Source organism: Hyperolius riggenbachi, chromosome 2, assembly GCF_040937935.1.
Source record: "Hyperolius riggenbachi isolate aHypRig1 chromosome 2, aHypRig1.pri, whole genome shotgun sequence".
Taxonomy (NCBI): domain Eukaryota; kingdom Metazoa; phylum Chordata; class Amphibia; order Anura; family Hyperoliidae; genus Hyperolius; species Hyperolius riggenbachi.
Window position 1 is genome coordinate 120027520 of NC_090647.1, and position 18393 is coordinate 120045912.

Below are 18393 nucleotides of genomic sequence, written 5' to 3' on the forward strand. Positions count from 1 at the left end.
CAAGTATTTGAAAAAAGAGAACCTACTTAAAACGTAATATATATAATAATAATAATAATAGTATATATTTTTTATTTATCTTCTTCTTCTTTTTTTTTTTTTTTTTTTTTTTTAGGGGGGGAGGGGGGGAGGGGGGAGAATGGCTTGGTTCTCCAACCTACATCTCTTAACTTTCCCTAAACATTACAACTGGTTGCACCATGTTCAGCGTCAATATATGAGGACAAACGTTTGATAGCAGTACTTTCACGTTGTTCATTCCAATCTTCTTTGTAGAGCTGCTTGATCTGAGATACTGGTAGATAGGTCCTACCACAGCATCTCTTTTGGGTTGTACTCACGAATTTGATGAACCCTAACATATTATGCAACAGCTTAGACTACATGTTAATTCTTCCACATTTTCCTGAGGGATCAGTGAATAATGGCGCACAGTGCCTATGCATAGAAATGGCGCCGCATTAAAAAGATACGCTTATCGCTATTTATCGTTAGTACTGCATAATAATGGCGCACAGGGAAAAAAGAAGAAAAACGGCACACACTAACGTTATTTATCAATAGTGGCACACACTAACGTTATTTATCAATAGTGGCACACACTAACGTTATTTATCAATAGTGGCACACACTAACGTTATTTATCAATAGCGCCCTACATAAGCCAAACTGCAGAAGTTATTTAACTGCAAAATGATGAATTGATTTAATGTAACACTGTCAAGGTTAGGGTTAGGCACCACCAGGGGGGTGGTTAGGGTTAGGCACCACCAGGGGGGTGGTTAGGGTTAGGCACCACCAGGGGGGTGGTTAGGGTTAGGCACCACTGGGGGTGGGTCTTAGGGTTAGGCACCACCAGGGGGTGGTTAGGGTTAGGCACCACCAGGGGGTGGTTAGGGTTAGGCACCACCAGGGGGGTGGTTAGGGTTAGGCACCACCAGGGGGGTGGTTAGGGTTAGGCACCACCAGGGGGGTGGTTAGGGTTAGGCACCACCAGGGGGGTGGTTAGGGTTAGGCACCACCAGGGGGGTCTTAGGGTTAGGCACCACCAGGGGGTGGTTAGGGTTAGGCACCACCAGGGGGGGTTAGGGTTAGGCACCACCAGAGGGGTGGTTAGGGTTAGGCACCACCAGGGGGGTGTTAGGGTTAGGCACCACCGGGGGGTTTAGGGGTTAGGGATAGGTACAGAGAGGGTTCTGTGTGTTAACGCTAAATAACAATAAGGCTTTAACACTAAATAACAATAAGGCTTTAATGCTAAATAACAATAAGGCTTTAACGCTAAATAACAATAAGGCTTTAACGTTAAATAGCGATAAGCGGCAAACGGATTAGCGGCAACACTGTGCGCCATTATTCACAGGCGCCATTTTCAGATGAATGCTTTTCCTGAAATGTGGGCTTTAGTGTTGTGCAAATATGACTATTTTTCCTTTGTCAGTGTTTTTACAAAAATGTCATATTTTTGTGACGATGAGTGTTCCTGAAAAATGCAAGGTGGGTTTTAAGACAGTAAGGTGTCTATGCAAAAAAACAAAAACAGAACAATTTTTTAAACACTTCTTATCAAGTGAAAATTCAGTATAATGTTGATAGTCATTTTAGCATTCATTAGTAGTGATCAGCAAAACATTCTCCTCACTTACAAATAAATAATTGAGCCAATAAAAGGCTCCAGCTGTGGGTTAATTACCCAGCAGTCAGATAACTGATCGGAGACTGCAACCTTTGATTGGAATTTCTTGCTCCTCCTAGGTCAGTGCGTTTTGCTTATTTAGATTTTTTTTGCTCATTACTAGATACTAATAGTTTGAATCTCCCACTGTGTTTTAAGTACTTCCAGAGACTCCAAGCACAATGTACCCACATTGGACTCCTACCCTTACCACTGGTCCGGATTTACATCACAGGCGCATACAGGCCCAGATTTCCTGGCACCTTAGACTTCGCCTTCCATGAACCTACAAACCTCAGCCAAACTGCAGTGCAACTGTGCTGGCTGGCCTAGTGTCACTTCTCCCTTAGTTCCCTTGCCCATCATAGGTAGCTACAGGTGTCCCTTAGCATTATGTAGCCAGAGGTACCCTCAGTATTAAGTAGCAAGAGGTGCCCCCAAGTATTAAGAACCCAGAAATGCCCCCGACTGAAGGGAGATCTGGTCAGTGGAATGCAGAATGTAGACATGCACTACACTTGGGACTCTGTATAGGTAAGGTGGAAGGGAGGCACTAGGGGAGGGGAGTGAACCGCCTCCATCATCTGGTGCCAGTAGGCATGTGCCTAAAGTGCCTTATGGTAATTCCGACCCTGTAGACCAGTGTATGGCCACTTTCATAGATAAAAGTACCAGCTCTGAAATGTTTAGACTCCATTTCTCTTCAAATCGGTCAAAATGTCTGTGGTATTAATGTTATTTAGGGGATGTTGGATGTCCCTCAGTGTGTTGACCCAAATGAGAACTCTGAGGATTCATCATCCGTACAAGCGGTAGATTTCATGTGATAAGTGCATTTACAGATTTGTACAAGGTGAACATTTTCTTGTATTTGTCCTCTAAGGACAAATGATTTACAAGTCAAATGTGCATTAGGAAAACTGCTGATGCTCATATATACCAATTAGAATTTCAGTCGCTGCAATTACCTTTCATGTCTTTTCTTCCTCTGCAGCCTGAAGTACATGGTGAAGCAATTGGAGAATGGAGAGGTCAACATTGTGGAACTGAAAAAAAACTTGGAATACACGGCGTCACTGCTGGAAGCCGTATATATAGACGAAACACGGTGAGACCTTCACAGTAACCCTATGTTCCACTGCTAGAAATATATGCTGTCTCTAATGAAGTCATCAGCTGTAAATTCAAGTTTACATTCTTTGTCACTATCATCACCTGGCTGCCTCCTGGCTGGGAAGTTCTCATTTTCATCTTGACATTCATCTTGTGTAAATTATTGTCTCATTAGAGCTGAAGCTCCTTAACTAGGTGCATAACAATGGCCAGTGCAAAAACAGAAAGGATTTAGCTGAACTAAATTATTATTAATTATTTATATAGAACTGATGATATATATATATATATAGTCAGAGGGGCTCACAATCTAATCCCTACCATAATCATATGTGTATCGTAGTCTAGGGCCAAATAGGTGGATGCTAATTCTGTATCTAGTCTCTAATTCTAATATCTGTGTATTTTTGGGATGTGTGAGGACACTGGAGTGCCCAGAGGAAACCCACACAGACATGGGGAGAACATATAAACTCTATTTAGATAGTGCCCTGGGGGGGATTCAAACAGGGGACCCAGAGCTGCAAGCCAAGAGTGCTATCTACTATGCCACCATGCTGCCTTTAGTATAGCTTTTTTTGTAAGAAGCCTTTTTTAATGCCTTTGAGTTCCTTATAATGTCTTAGTATTTCAGATCACTATGAGCTATCTAGTTACTCTGCAACACTCGACTGCCCAAGTCCTATATCAAAGAGCCAGCCACATTAATCCGTACCTTACACTGATAAGGAGCAAAAACTCCAGAACAGCTGTATGCATGCTGGATTACTATGGCTCACACAAAGAGATGATTTACATATTCAGCAGTGATGCATCATGGGAGATGTCTCTTGCTCACCTGAAGCTGCATAATTGCAAATGTCTTCTGTTTTAAAGAGACACTGAAGCGAAAAAAATATATGATATAATGAATTGGTTGTGTACTATGAATAATTACTAGAAGATTAGCAGCAAAGAAAATATTCTCATACTTTTATTTTCAGGTATATAGTGTTTTTTCTAACATTGCATTATTCTATAATATGTGCAGATTACACAACACTCAGCATTCAAAATGATTCTTTCAGAGCAGTCTGTGAAGTAATGACCTCTCCTCTAGCAGAGAAAAAGTAAACAGTTCACTTACAGTTGAGATAATAAAAGTCAGATAACAGCCCTCTCCACGACTAACTTAGTCGGAGAGCTTAATGGCTTGTTTGCATAGAGATAACAACTGGAGTCTCTCAACTCTTCCTGTACTGGAAACAATTAGACTGATGTATCTGATCTTAATGTTTTATTTCTTAGCTGTACTACACATACAAATCATAATATCATAATTTTTTTTTCGCTTCAGTGTCTCTTTAAGAAAGCATATTCATAATTAGCAGGGCTGTTTTACTAAAATGGCTTTTTGGGTCCCTTTCAATCCCTAATAAGATTCTAGCGGTTCTGGGTCACAGTGAGCTATCTGGGTACTCTGTAATAAATTATATTTTGTTACTATGTGGTGTCGTCATCAGATATCACAACCGATGGGGCTTAATAGTAAATCACTTAACCATCAATAATAATCAACAGCCAAGAAAGAAGTGTTGTTCTATAGAGACCTCCAGCATGGCAGTCCAATAGACACATGACTACAGGTGCCTCTCTAGGTAACTCTTGCGTAATGGCATCCCCGTTCTCAGAAGTTGAACCTCCTTCCAGATTATTGCAACTGAGTCCCACCATATGCAATTATCATTGCATGCTTTGCTCCCTTTAGTATTCCCAAAACTCACAGTTTTCTTCTCAATATCTGTGCCACTCATTCTTCTCTTTGTTCCTTGTTGTTCATTGTGGTACCCACACATCTCCCTTGCCAATACTTACTATTAGGTTTGGCAGTTGGGTAATGGGGTGTTTCTTTGAGCATATTATATATTGAGAGGAGAGTATTTTAGATGTTTTGTATGTTTGTTTACCTCCTAAAATGTAAATCCAACCATGATTGCTGTACACTAATCATACTCTTTTTATGAGGTTTCCCAAACTACCGTATTTTTTGGACCATAGGACACACCTAGGTTTTGAGGACACAAATCAGGAAAAAAAATATAACTAAACCTAGTTGTGTCTGAGGTGCAGGGGTATCTTAAGTACCTTTTACCCCCAAAAAATATCTCTAAGCTATACTTCATTAATCACTCCTGCACCCTACCACTTACACTACACTTCACTCACTAAGACGGCGCCGGACTTGGACGCCGCGGCCACAGGGCTCCGGACTTTTTTGTTTTTTTCCCCCTGATCCACCCCTGCTGTACTCGCCCGATCTCCTCTTTCTATCTGGGGAAGGAGCGAGCATTGCGTGCTGTCTTGCGGCTGCCCAGCGGTTCGGGGATGTCGGGAGCTTCGCCCCTCTGTTGGACCTTATACTGCCAGACTGACCGACCGCACTGACTAAGCCACAGTAATGGCTAATGCCCGGCCACTGGGACATGCAACTAGGCCACCAGCCAGCTACGGCACTGCCGCAACCCGCAGGGACTTTTTCTTTTTTCTCTCCCTCTTTCTTCTCTACTATCTCTCTACACTACTTTTTCTATAGGCATTCTGGGGGGGCATACTAATAGCTGCAGAGCTGTTGAGAGCGCTGCAGAGAAGGTAGCGACTCCACTCATATAGCACTTGGATGTCCCCTCTGGACCATCCACTATGTAACTAATTATTATGTCCCATGCACTGTGTACTCACTACTAAATGTAATGTACATTACTGCTTGTGTTTTGCTGTACCATCACCGACCCTGTATGTGCCAAAAATAATTCCGGGTACAGCCCGTTGTACTTGGCGAAATAAATGATTCTGATTCTGATTCACAACACTCACTATACACTAGAGCAGGGATGTCAAACCGGTCCTACGAGGGCCAAGCTCCTCACACATTTTTGACACAGCTCAAATTAATTAATGGGTCTGAATCAGGAAAGGTGTGGTCCATCAGGTAGAACACGTTCCTTTCTTTCTCAGTCCATCCTAAACACTGGCATGGATCTGGCCCTCCAGGCCTGGCGTTCGACACCTGTGCACTAGAGTATACACTACACTACACACTACATTACACTACATTAACCCCCCTTGCCCTCTCAACTAAGCTACACTACACTAACAGCACCCACAGTTCAGCTCTCACCAGATCCTACCACCGCGCTCCTCCCACCTCGCTCCAGCTTGTCCAGGCATCCCTCTTCTCCTTGGGTATCTTCTTTGGCGTCCCTTTTCTCCTCGGGCATGGGTGGCATTTCCAGCGCTGTGCTCCTCTCTTGTCCAGGCATCCTTCTACTCCTTGGGCATCTTCATAGTCTTCCCTCTTCTCATGCGGCATGGGTGGCATCTCCTGGCATAGCTGTGCATAGTGGCCCCCTGCCGCTGTACAGCGCCGGGTCCCCCGTCCATGTAGCCTGCTGGCCTCCATCTTCTTCCGCATTGGTCCAGTGGCTACTGTTACAGGAGCGCCTCTCGTGTAACAGTAGCCACCAGACCAATGCAAAAGAAGATGGAGGCCATGTGGATGGAAGACTTGGAGCTGTACAGCGGCAGGCGGCTGCTGTGTGCACAGCTATGCCAGGAATTTTGGGGAAGAAAAAGTGTGTCTTATGGTTTGAAAAATACAGTATATGAACTACTTTCATCAATCAGACCAGTGCCTTCAATCAGTGCCATTTTCTCAATGATGCTGTATGCCATAGCACTAGAGATGGGCCGAACGGTTTGCTGGCGAACGGTTCCAGGCGAACATTGGGTGGTTCGCCTTCGCCGGCGAACTTTCCCGGAAGTTCGATTCGCCCCATAATGCTCTGTGAGGGTCAACTTTGACCCTCTGCATCACAGTCAGCAGGCGCATTGTAGCCAATCCGGCTATACTAAGCCCTGGAGCCCCACCCCCCCTTATATAAGGCAGGCTCCGGCAGCCATTAGCCTCACTCGTGTGCCTGCTAGAGACAGAATATGGACAGTTGCTGCAGACTTGTTCTCCTATGGACAGATTAGTCAGGCTCTTGCCTTCTTAGCTTGCTTAGCTGAAACTTATTGATATAATAGCGCCCCAGAAAAGCTCTTTTCAGAGCTCATCCTGCTCGTGTGATCAATTTTTTTTTCTGTATTTGAAACTGACACTTGTGTTTTTTAGAGAGCATTGCTAATTCATACTGTGTGTCCCACTGCCAGCAGCAGCACATTCAGTGACTACCTGTGTGTGTGAGACACTTGTGTTTTTTAGACAGCATTGCTAATTCATACTGTGTGTCCCACTGCCAGCAGCAGCAGCACATTCAGTGACTACTACCTGTGTGTGTGAGACACTTGTGTTGCTTAGACAGCATTGCTAATTCATAATGTGTGTGCCCCACTGCCAGCAGCCCACCAGCATTCAGCAGCACATTCAGTGACACCTGTGTGTGTGACAGGGAGCTGCACATTGTACTACCCACCCAGTACTGCATTTACCTACTACTAGTACCTGTTGTGTTTAGTTAACCCACCTCATCACTGCATACACCTACGTTTGTGTTGAGTGAACCCACCTCGCTGCACATAACTACCTTTTGTGTTGAGTGAACTTGCCTCACTGCATATAACTACCTTTTAAGTTGAGTGAACTCACCTCACTGCATATCTACCTTTTCTGTAGAGTGAACTCACCTCACTGCATATAACTACCTGTTGTGTTCAGTGAACTCACCTCACTGCATATATAACTACCTTTGGGTTGAGTGAACTCACCTCACTGCATATATAGCTACCTTTGGGTTGAGTGAACTCACCTCACTGCATATCTACCTTTTCTGTTGAGTGAACTCACCTCACTGCATATACTTAGCTTCCCCCCGAGATGGACAAACCAGGTAGAGGAAACCAACCTTCATTCCCCGCCCATTACCCGTGGTGACAATGTCAGACTTGCCCGCCTCCATATGATTCTCGTGAAAGGAATGTGGTGTCATCTTTGCCCACCATAACTGGTTCTCGTTAAAGGATTTAAAGTACATTCATTTCAAATACAGCAAGCCCTCGATAGTCCTCCTGTACTGTTATTTTTGGTCACTACCTCGGGGCGGGCATGCCTGCCTGCTGCCCTCCTTGCCTGTGTAGTGGTAGCCGTTGCTCAGGCTCCACACCGGATTCCATCCCTCATTCCCCGGCCATTACCCAGGGTCACAAATGGCAGACTTGCCCGCCTCCATATGATTCTCGTGAAAGGAATGTGGTGTCATCTTTGCCCGCCATAACTGGTTCTCGTTAAAGAATTTAAAGTACATTAATTTCAAATACAGCAAGCCCTCGATAGTCCTCCTGTATTGTTATTTTTGGTCACTATCTCGGGGCGGGCGTGCATGCCTGACTGCTGCCCTCCTTGGATGTGTAGTGGTAGCCGTTGCTCAGGCTCCACACCGGATTCAAACCCTCATTCCCCGGCCATTACCCGGGGTCACAATGCCAGACTTGCCCGCCTCCATAGGATTCTCATTGTAGCGGTACTGAACAAGTACCGCTACAAGTAGAAAATGTAATTTAAAAACAAAACGTAAGCTTTTTAACAATGCCATGGAAAGTTGAGAAGGCAGTCACACATTACCTGACATCACTGAGTGAGGAAGAGCAATCTCGCCATGTTGCGCAGTAGTCCAGCATGGCCGTCACTACACAAACAGCTGGTAACTTGCGGTGCGTTACACAGTTAGTTTGGTGCGTGTGAAGCAGTACTCTAATTACACTACCTGATTGATGTATACACATGCAAGATGTTTGAAAGCACGTTAAGCCTGCAATTTAGCATTCAATGTGATTTCTGCCCTTAAAACGCTGTTTTGCTTCACATCCAGATTTTTCCCAGGGACTTTTGGCGTGTATTCCACTCCGCCATGCCCCCTCCAGGTGTTAGACCCCTTGAAACATCTTTTCCATCACTTTTGGGGCCAGCATAATTTTTTCTATTTTTCAAAGTTCGCCTCCCCATTGAAGTCTATTGCGGTTCTCGAACTTTGCCGTGAACCGAACCTTCCGCGGAAGTTCGCGAACCTGGTTCGCGAACCGAAAATCGGAGGTTCGGCCCATCACTACATAGCACCACACTACCTGCTAGATTATCAGGAGTAACATTATATTCATTCCAGATATCACTCATTTGGTTTGGTCCAGTCAAAATAGTGGTCAGATTATAATGTTAGGCCGGGAATCACAAGGACTGACCTCTAAAATGAGCTGTCAGGCCATGAAGTAACCTTTAAATGAGCTGTCAGCATTGTTAAATGTCACTATTAACTGACTTGATTTACATAACAAGAACACTAACTGGCAGAATAAATTAATTTATATTGGCATTGAATGAATTTGGATCAATGGAAAGGTGAAAGGTTAAACAAGCTGCCTTTACATTTATTGGCATCAGCGGACTGAATACTTATGGTGAAATTGACTCACAAATAACACATTGCAGCGTATCTGGCTTTGCATTGCTGAACACACTTCTCAGTGAATTAAAGCATATTCTGCTTTGCATAGCAAACACACGGCTTGGCATTACTAGTGGTGGCCGGGGACCGGGGAAGGCCCTTGTGAAAAGAAACAGGCTTGACACTTCACATTGCAGCTTCATGTATTAGCTTCTCGACTGGATTTGTTTCTCAGTCACAAAGAGAATGGCAATAATATAGTATTGTATTCCTATTATACATGCCATAGAAGTGCTGCCCCTGTATTATACCAGAAAAATATATATCAGACAAGCACTCACAGAAGCTATATATAAATTATTCAACAGCCTGAAAATGACTACCTTGGATTGGTTCCTCAGAGAGAGCATGTTGTAGTCTAAATAAATGAATCAACTAGTATTTCAGAATATAAACAAATCTCCTTATTAAAGGACACCTGACGCGAGAGGGCTATGGAGGTTGCTATACTCCTTTTAAAGCAGGCTTTCTCAATCAGGGTTCCTTTTATTATTATTATTATTTATATAGCGCCGACATATTACGCAGCGCTGTACAGTGTATATATATATATATATATATATATATATATATATTGTCTTGTCACTAACTGTCCCTCAAAGGAGCTCACAATCTAATCCCTACCATTGCCATATGTCTATATTATGTAGTGTAAGTACTGTGGTGGTCTAGTGCCAATTTTTTTAGGGGGCAGCCAATTAACTTATCCGTATGTTTTTGGAATGTGGGAGGAAACCGGAGTGCCCGGAGGAAACCCACGCAGACACGGAGAGAACATACAAACTCTTTGCAGATAGTGCCCTGGCTGGGATTCGAACCAGGGACCCAGCGCTGCAAGGCGAGAGCGCTAACCACTACGCCACCATGCTGCCCTTGAGGACATTGCAGGGGTTTCCTGACCTTGGTTGGCGGGGTGAAAATGTAACTCCTTGGCTACTCTATAAAAGAAAGGTCTAAATTAGGGGTCAGTTTAAAAAGAAGCACCCTAATAAAAATTAGGCAAGCAGTATAATAAAAAGCTCTATTATAGGTGAGCATTATAACACTAACACTGGCTACTATAATAGGGTGTGTGATTATGGGTGTGGCAGGGGTGTGTCTTAAGGTGTGGTGGGGTGTGTCTTTAACCTATTTTGGTTCCTGGACGTAGTTTCTACGTCCAGGAACCATGCGCGCTACCGCGTGCTCCCACGGCCGATCGCGCGCGTGCACGCGCACTCCCGACCGCGGATTCGGTAGCTAGGGAATCAATGTATCGGGCTACGGTGCCCGATCATTGATTCCTCTCCCCCGCTGAAAAAGCGACAGCTTCTCTCAGAAGCTGCGCCTTTTCTAGCCGTTCCCTTCCCGATGCGTCACTGTAAGCGTATGTTAAGCTTAGAGTGACGTCATGTAAACAAACTCATGGCCGCCATCTTGTGGCCAAAAAGTAATACTACACCTGTGAAAAAAAAAATTAAAATTAACACACATTTACATTATAAATCTATTGTTTACCTCCCACCCTCCCAAAACTACCCAAATAAAATGTTTACAATAAAAAAACAAACCATTACAATAAAAAAAAACAAAAACATGTAAATATTTACCTAAGGGTCTAAACTTTTTAAATATCAATGTAAAGATGAAATATTTCTATATTTTTTTTTATTTTAAACTTGTAAATAGTGATAGATGCAAAACGGAAAAAATGCACCTTTATTTCCAAATAAAATATTGTCGCCATACATTGTGATAGGGACATAATTTTAACAGTGTTATAACCGGGACATATGGGCAAATACAATACGTGAGTTTTAATTATGGAGGCATGTATTATTTTAAAACTATAATGGCTGAAAACTGAGAAATAATGCATTTTTTCTGTTTTTTCTTATTCTTCCTGTTAAAATGCATTTACAGTAAAGTGGCTCTTAGCAAAATGTACACCCCAAAGAAAGCCTAATTGGTGGCGGAAAAAACAAGATATAGATCAGTGCATTGTGATAAGTAGTGATAAAGTTATAGGCTAATGAATGGGAGGTGAACATTTCTCACGTGAAAACGACGGAACCTGAATGGGTTAAGTGTCCCTCTTTCTTATCTCAAAAAGTTGGGAGGTATGTGTGTTGTCTTTCACAAGCACCCATCTCTGCATTAGCACATTGCATTCTGCCTTCACTTTACTTCAGCAGCTTCAGTACATTCGACATTTAGCCGTCTGTGTACTGCTTGAGTTCCCTCACAATTTCCATTAGTAGTCCATGTATTTCTTATAGTAAAAGTGTTTTCTTTTCCTCCTATTTGTGTGTCTTTCCTTTCCAGACAAATCCTAGACACAGAAGATGAGCTGCCAGAAATCCGTTCAGATGCCGTTCCCTCCGAGGTCAGAGACTGGCTGGCCTCCACATTCACACAGCAGACACGGTCAACAGGTCGACGGTCTGAGGAGAAGCCCAGATTCCGGAGCATTGTACATGCAGTCCAGGCAGGCATCTTTGTGGAGAGGTATGCATTGCTACACATGTATCTGCTCTATCTACCAGAGCTCCAACAGAAAATAGAAAACTCAATATTAAGTGTATAAAAAGGAATAAACCTACACAGGCCAGCAATATAACTGGCCAGGAAACAACAAATGGAAGGGCTCTGTCTAGAAGTGCCAAGAGGCACAAGTGCTTATTGATACAAAATGTCTACTTGTGTCAGATTTGACATTTACATTAAAGGAAAATTATGTAAATATTAATTTATCAGACATTAGATAGAAAAGAGTTCCTACTGAGCAGCCAGTTACAGACTGTATATATCTTGTAAAGAGAAAAATCGTCCCATTAATTGATATCAATTCTTAGTCGGCTGCTTACTGTAATGCAAACATGCAGCATAGAGCATATGATTCCTTCCTGTGTATCCAGGGACAGATTTCTAGATAGGTCACAAAGGCACAGGACAGCTGGACATGAAAGAGGGGTTTCTCCACAAGGAAGTGGAGGCTGCAAATGAAAAGGGAGGCTGCAAATGGGGAGAAATGCCTGAAAGAGGGGAGCTGCTGTCCAAGGAAGCTGCAAAAGGCTGCAAAGGTCTCATGTACATGGATGTTACATGTGGAAGTGGGAGCTGCAAATGGAATGGGAAGGGGCCTACTGCACATGGAAGAGGAGCCACAAGAAAGTTGACCTATGGGGTGGGAAAAGTATAACTCCAGCCTTGTGTGTAGATCATACTGAATGCAAGCATTCTTATTATGAGGTGTGCACTCCTATCTACACTCTTTACACAAACATTGTAAATGCATTCTTCTGCTTTTGCTCTGCTGTTATATGCAGGGTGACTGCTCATTGCCCACACACTTCACAAGAGCATGTGGCCAGGTTTGTTTTGCTGTGGCAGTGGCACAGACCACCAGTGGTTTATCCATCATTGCTTGGTCAGCTACAGACCCCAACCCCCAAGGATGACTCAACACCATTTAGGATAAGTAGACCTTCATTTATTCTATTTGAGTAACATATTTTCTGTCTTTCCAGAATGTTTCGAAGGTCCTATACAGCAGTTGGACCAAATTACTCCGCAGCCATTGTTAACAGTTTAAAGGTAAGAGAACCAATCATTTATTTCACACCTGTACAGAAGTAGATTTTTAGCAAAACATGATTCCATAAAAAGGAAGTGATAAACTGTCCCAGGCAGTTATGTTTAACGAGTGCAACTTTAAAGGGGTTATCAGGCAAATAAAAAAAAAAAAAAGCTTTACTCACCTGGGGCTTTCTCCAGCCTGCGCAGTAAGCCGCGTACAACGTGGGCTTGATTGACAGCGCCGGTTCGCGCAGGAGCAGTAAGGACGACCTCGGGGTTGGCCTCTGCACCGGCGGCGGAGAGCGGAGCGGTCGGCGTGGGACAGTCGGCTGCAAGGGGCTGGAAAAAGCCCCAGGTGAGTAAAGCCTTTCACACTTACAGCGTCACGTCACGGTACTCTCCCCTGCCGCAGCTCATCGCAGTGGTCAATAACATGTTACACTCTGTATTGAAAGTGGCCCTGCTGACACAGAGGCTGCAGCTCAATGCCACGCATTGTGCACAGTACAAGTCAATGGTAACGCAAACATTTTGATAGTTGTTCGCAGTAGCAGTGCGGATGGGAAAATTCAGGACATAGGCTTCCTGTCCAGTAGTGTGCACATGACTAATGAGTAATGGTGGCCACTAATGATTTAGACTTTTTCATCCAATCTTACCATTTCTATGTAAAATATACGGGATTGCCTAAATTATCCATTTAGATATTCACTCAATTTATGCTTATACTACATAGATTTAGTAAAAGTGGATGGAAACATTGGATCATTAGTGGTTACCTTTAGACGTTTCAGGGACGGAGCCACTCCGATTTGTCTGTTGGGGCAGTCTACCGCAAGGAACAAAAGTGTATGTAATGGTGTGATGTGCGGCACTAGGCTCTTATGCCACGCACAAATCGCACCGCACAATGGCCCATATGAAGATAACTTTTTCAGTTATCTCCTAGGAGATAAATTACATCTTCTCTTTAAAGGATACCCGAAGTGACATGTGACATGATGAGAAAGACATGTGTATGTACAGTGCCTAGCACACAATTACCTATGCTGTGTTCCTTTTTTTTCTTTCTCTGCCTGAAATAGTTAATTATCAGGTATGTAAGTGGCTGACTCAGTTCTGACTGACAGGAAGTGACTACAGTGTGACCCTCACTGATAAGAAATTCCCCTTTTTATCTCTTTCTTGCTCTCAGAAGCCATTTTCTGGTAGGAAAGTGTTTAATAGTTGAAATTTCTTATCAGTGAGGGTCACACTGTAATAACTTCCTGTCTGAGTCAGGACTGAGTCAGCCACTTGCATACCTGATATTTAACTCTTTCAGACAGAAAAAGAAAAAAAACGAACACAGCAAAGTTATTTGTGAACTAGGCACTGTACATACACATGTCTATCTCATCATGTCACATGTCACTTCAGGTATCCTTTAACCACCCTGGCGTTCTATTAAGATCGCCAGGGTGGATGCGCAGCAGTATTTTTTAATTTTTTTCCCCCTATCATGTAGCTAGCCTAGTGCTAGCTACATGATGCCCCCCTCCCTGCGCTATCCCTCCCACCCCTCTGATCGCCACCGGCGCACTCGCCGTAAGAAAATCCCGTTCTGAACAGGATTCCCTTTAGGGCTTCCCCCGTTGCCATGGCAACAATCGTGATGACGTCATCGACGTCGTGACGTCATCCGGCGTTCCGATCCACCCCGCAGCGCTGCCTGGCACTGATTGGCCAGGCTGCGCAGGGGTCTCGGCAGGGGGGGCGGCGGTTACGCGGCAGATAGCGGCGCATCGGCGGCGAGCGGCAGCGATCAGGATCAATAAAGTGCTTGCTGCGTGTTTGAAAAAACAATTCTGAAAATCGAACTGAGCTCATCCATACCGCTAAGGAGGTTAAACTAAATTTTCAGCATTTTACAATTGAAAAAGTACCCAAAAGTAGATGAAAAAGTACTATCAAATTTATTTTGAGTATTTTCCTGCTTGCAAAGTTGTGAAAATATCACCTAGGAGAAAACCCAGGTGAAAAATTAAATTGCGTAATGGCCAATGTGTTAAAGGTGAATCATTGTATAACGTTTCTAATCACATTCCTCTGTACTATGCAAGAGAATCAAACAAAGAATTGTTTACTTTTGACCACATAGGGGAATGCATTTCATCTGACCAGCTTCCATTTGGCCGCATTCATCTGGGTGGCCTTCACATTTTAACCCTCTGGGCGATACATTTACATCAACCAGGAGGGGGCACAGCACTTTTTTTTTTTTTTCTTTAAATCATTTAGCGAGCCCTGGGCTCGCTACATGATAGCCGCTGCGCAGCGGCATCCCCCCACCCACTCCGATCGCCTTCGGCGATCAGAGTAAGCAGGAAATCCCGTTCAGAACGGGATTTCCTGCTGGGCTTCCCTGGTCGCCATGGCGACGGGGCGGGATGACGTCACTGACGTCATGGACGTCGTGACATCAGAGGGAGTCCCGATCCACCCCTCAGTGCTGCCTGGCACTGATTGGCCAGGCTGCGCAAGGGGTCGGGGAGGGGGGGCTGCGCAACACGGCGGGTAGCGGCGGATCGGCGGCGAGCGGTGGCGATCGGAAGTTACACGCAGCTAGCAAAGTGCTAGCTGCGTGTAACAAAAAAAAATTATGCAAATCGGCCCTCCATGGCCTGAGAACTCCTCCTGCGTGACATACCCCGAGCTCAGCTCGGGATTATCGCTCAGGAGGTTAAAACAGATCAACAGGGTTTATTTCCACCAGGATATTAGTTTGTATATATTTTTTGCATATTTATGCAAATGTTAATGTGAATTTTCGTATGCGTCTAACAATCATTACATGGGAAATGGATGCATGATGCAGAAATCTGCAGCATGCTATCCATATTTTTTTGCATTCAGTGGAAATGCAAATTTACCCTTAGTGGAAACAGGCCTTATTATAATTGAATACAATCTTATCTGAGCTTCATATTTACTGTATATTGTTTATTTTTAATGTACCTTTGCAGTGAATTTGATACCGAAGCTGTGCTTTAAGTGGAGTTTTGTAGAAAACCGGTTACAGGCTTGTTCGAGCTGAACATCTATAAATTACAGTGTTTGCAGTGCTGAATTATAGAAGATGTTTTTTCTCTCTTTTTTCTTCCTCTCCAGCACTTAGACCTCTGGGACTTTGATGTGTTTGTGTTGAATAGAGTGAGTGAAGATCATGCATTGAAAACTATTGTCTTTGAACTTCTCACTAGACACAACCTCAACAGTCGTTTTAAGGTAACTTGTCAAACTATTTTATTCTTTATCTTACAAATGTTATTGCCAGGAGCACTGACGGGATATTACTCAGGGAAGCCAATCCGATTTCTGCTTCCCGCTACTAATTTAAACACAGCAATAATAGATTTGCTCTGACTGGTTGTTTTGGCTTACTGCATATTGCAAATTTTTCCACTAAGAAACACGACTGCAGGCATAAACGCTGTGATGCGATCACGTTTCTTTGTATTTTTCACTACCATAATTCCGCTGCCATTCTGCCATGATCCGCTGAGTGTATAGAACAGCTTAACTTACCTCCCATGGATCCAGACGCTCAAAGCCTGTCTTCTTCCGGTCCTCAGAGGCTCTCGATCCCTCGGTTGAGATCAACATTTGTCACATGACTACAGATGGCGATCTCACCATAGGGGTAGAGCGCCACCCAGAGGACAGAGGGAATATTGCAGCGCTGGACCCCAGAGAGGTGAGTCTGTGCAGGGGCTCTGTGGTGTGATTTTTTTCCTACTTTTGGGTCTAAAAGCACATGAAAAAATTGCACCGCTTTTTGACACTAACATCCGAAAATAATCATACCGCTAGGGAGGCTAAATCTCTAGTTGATAAGGCGTTTTTAATCAGATGATCTATATGTTCTGTGGAAAGCTCAGCGGCTTCATTTCATGTACTTCAGCCAGAGAATTACATGAGGCAACAAAGACCTAACATGTGCATACCTACAGTGAAGGTAGATTAGCAGGATTGAAGTACCACTCTTCATGAATCTGCAGTTGCCCACTAGAAGAACAGGAAGCACTGACACTCTTACAATTAAGAAATATTTTGACTTTTCTCTTTTGGTTAAACTGTCTTAGTGATCCTTAAATGTTTTCAACGTATGCCCAGAGTTTTGCCCTAAATGTCACATATCTCACATGGTGCATTGTTCTGCATTGTGCAGCCCAAAGTGTGCAAGTGCCCTTGCCCTCCTTCTCCTATACTGATACTAAGCTAGCTACAGTGTGAAGTTCCAACATTTTCAAATGTTAGCAATGCATCTTCAGTGTTCTCTCTCCCTAGTTTTAAATAGTCTATCCTTAAAGGGATTCTGTGGGGGAACCTAAGGATAAAAACCGCCACTTACCTGGGGCTTCTATCTGCCCCATGTAGCAGTAATGTCCCGTGGCATCCTCCTCTGATCCGCCATTCTCCGCCGCCGGCCCCGGTCTAGTGCGTCACGCCGTCCAACTGCTGCCATCGCCGTGACCTGCTCGCTCCCGCCCGCATCATCGGAAGCTTACTGTGCAGGCTCAGTACAAGAAAACTTCGTACTGCGCCTGTGCAATAAGCTTCCGAGGACGCGAATGGCAGCATGCATTATTCGGCTATGCCAGACGAATAATGCCCAGTGCCGGCGGCGGGGAACAGCGGATCGGAGAAGGACAGCGTGGGACATTACTGCTACATGGAGCAGATAGAAGCCCCAGGTAAGTGGCGTTTTTTATCCTTGGGTTCCCCCACAGAACCCATTTAAGGCTCGCAGAACCACAACATCAATGTTACCAGACCGGGATTGATACCCAATCCACAGGGTAATTGCTGGGCCAAGAATGACAGCCGCATCACTAGCCTGCAGACTAGTAACATGTTCTGTTGCTATGCAGGGAATGGGGGCGGAGGGACAACAAAGGGGTGCGAGAGTGACGTCACATGGGAGCTGAGTAAAGGAGGAGAACAATGCTGACCGGAGCGACCCTCCAGGACTAGGGATGGTCGGAAATGCAGATTTCCACTTCCGTGGAAATTCCGCTTACTGCCAATGCCAATTACTGCTACCTTTTTTCGCATTCCAATGTGGATTTTCTGCAAATAATGTTCATGAGAATGTTCACGTTTTCTGATTGACTTATTCATTGTAAGTCTTCTGAAGTTCTGATTGGCTTAAAATGACCGAATATCGGTAAGGGGAGTTCTACAAAAAAACGCAGTATCTGCTTGGCTAATTCAGTCTTCTGACTCGCTTAAAATTACAGAACATTGATAATGCGACTTTTCCACCCAAATTTTTGCCTAAAATTCGCATTCTCTGATTGGTTTATTCATTCTGAGTCTTCTGATTGACTTAAAATTACTTCATATTGGTAAGTGGAATTTCCGCGTAAATGTTTTGCTTTTCCGCGAAAATCCATGTTCGGCATCAGGATATCCGCGTTCCGCATTTCCAATTCGAAAACTACGGATTTCTGATCTGAAATGTGAAAATTGCATTTCCGTGGAATCTTAATGTGCATCCCTATTCAGGACGGTGGAGAGGGTCGGGGT

General features: G+C 44.0%; 1 protein-coding gene across 17 annotated transcripts in view; it reads left to right on the plus strand.

The window, feature by feature from the left end:
- PDE1B (phosphodiesterase 1B) overlaps positions 1–18393 on the plus strand; it is a 493290-nt gene that overhangs the window by 412939 nt on the left and 61958 nt on the right. For all 17 annotated transcript variants that reach the window (XR_011026081.1, XR_011026080.1, XR_011026082.1 and 14 more), the window contains 4 exons: positions 2670–2783; positions 11569–11751; positions 12774–12840; positions 15973–16089. Coding sequence is in view for 14 of the 17 variants with exons in the window: in XM_068267291.1 (XP_068123392.1) it covers positions 2670–2783; positions 11569–11751; positions 12774–12840; positions 15973–16089 (481 nt within the window). In the remaining 3 variants the exon portion in view is untranslated. The remainder of the gene's footprint in view (positions 1–2669; positions 2784–11568; positions 11752–12773; positions 12841–15972; positions 16090–18393) is intronic.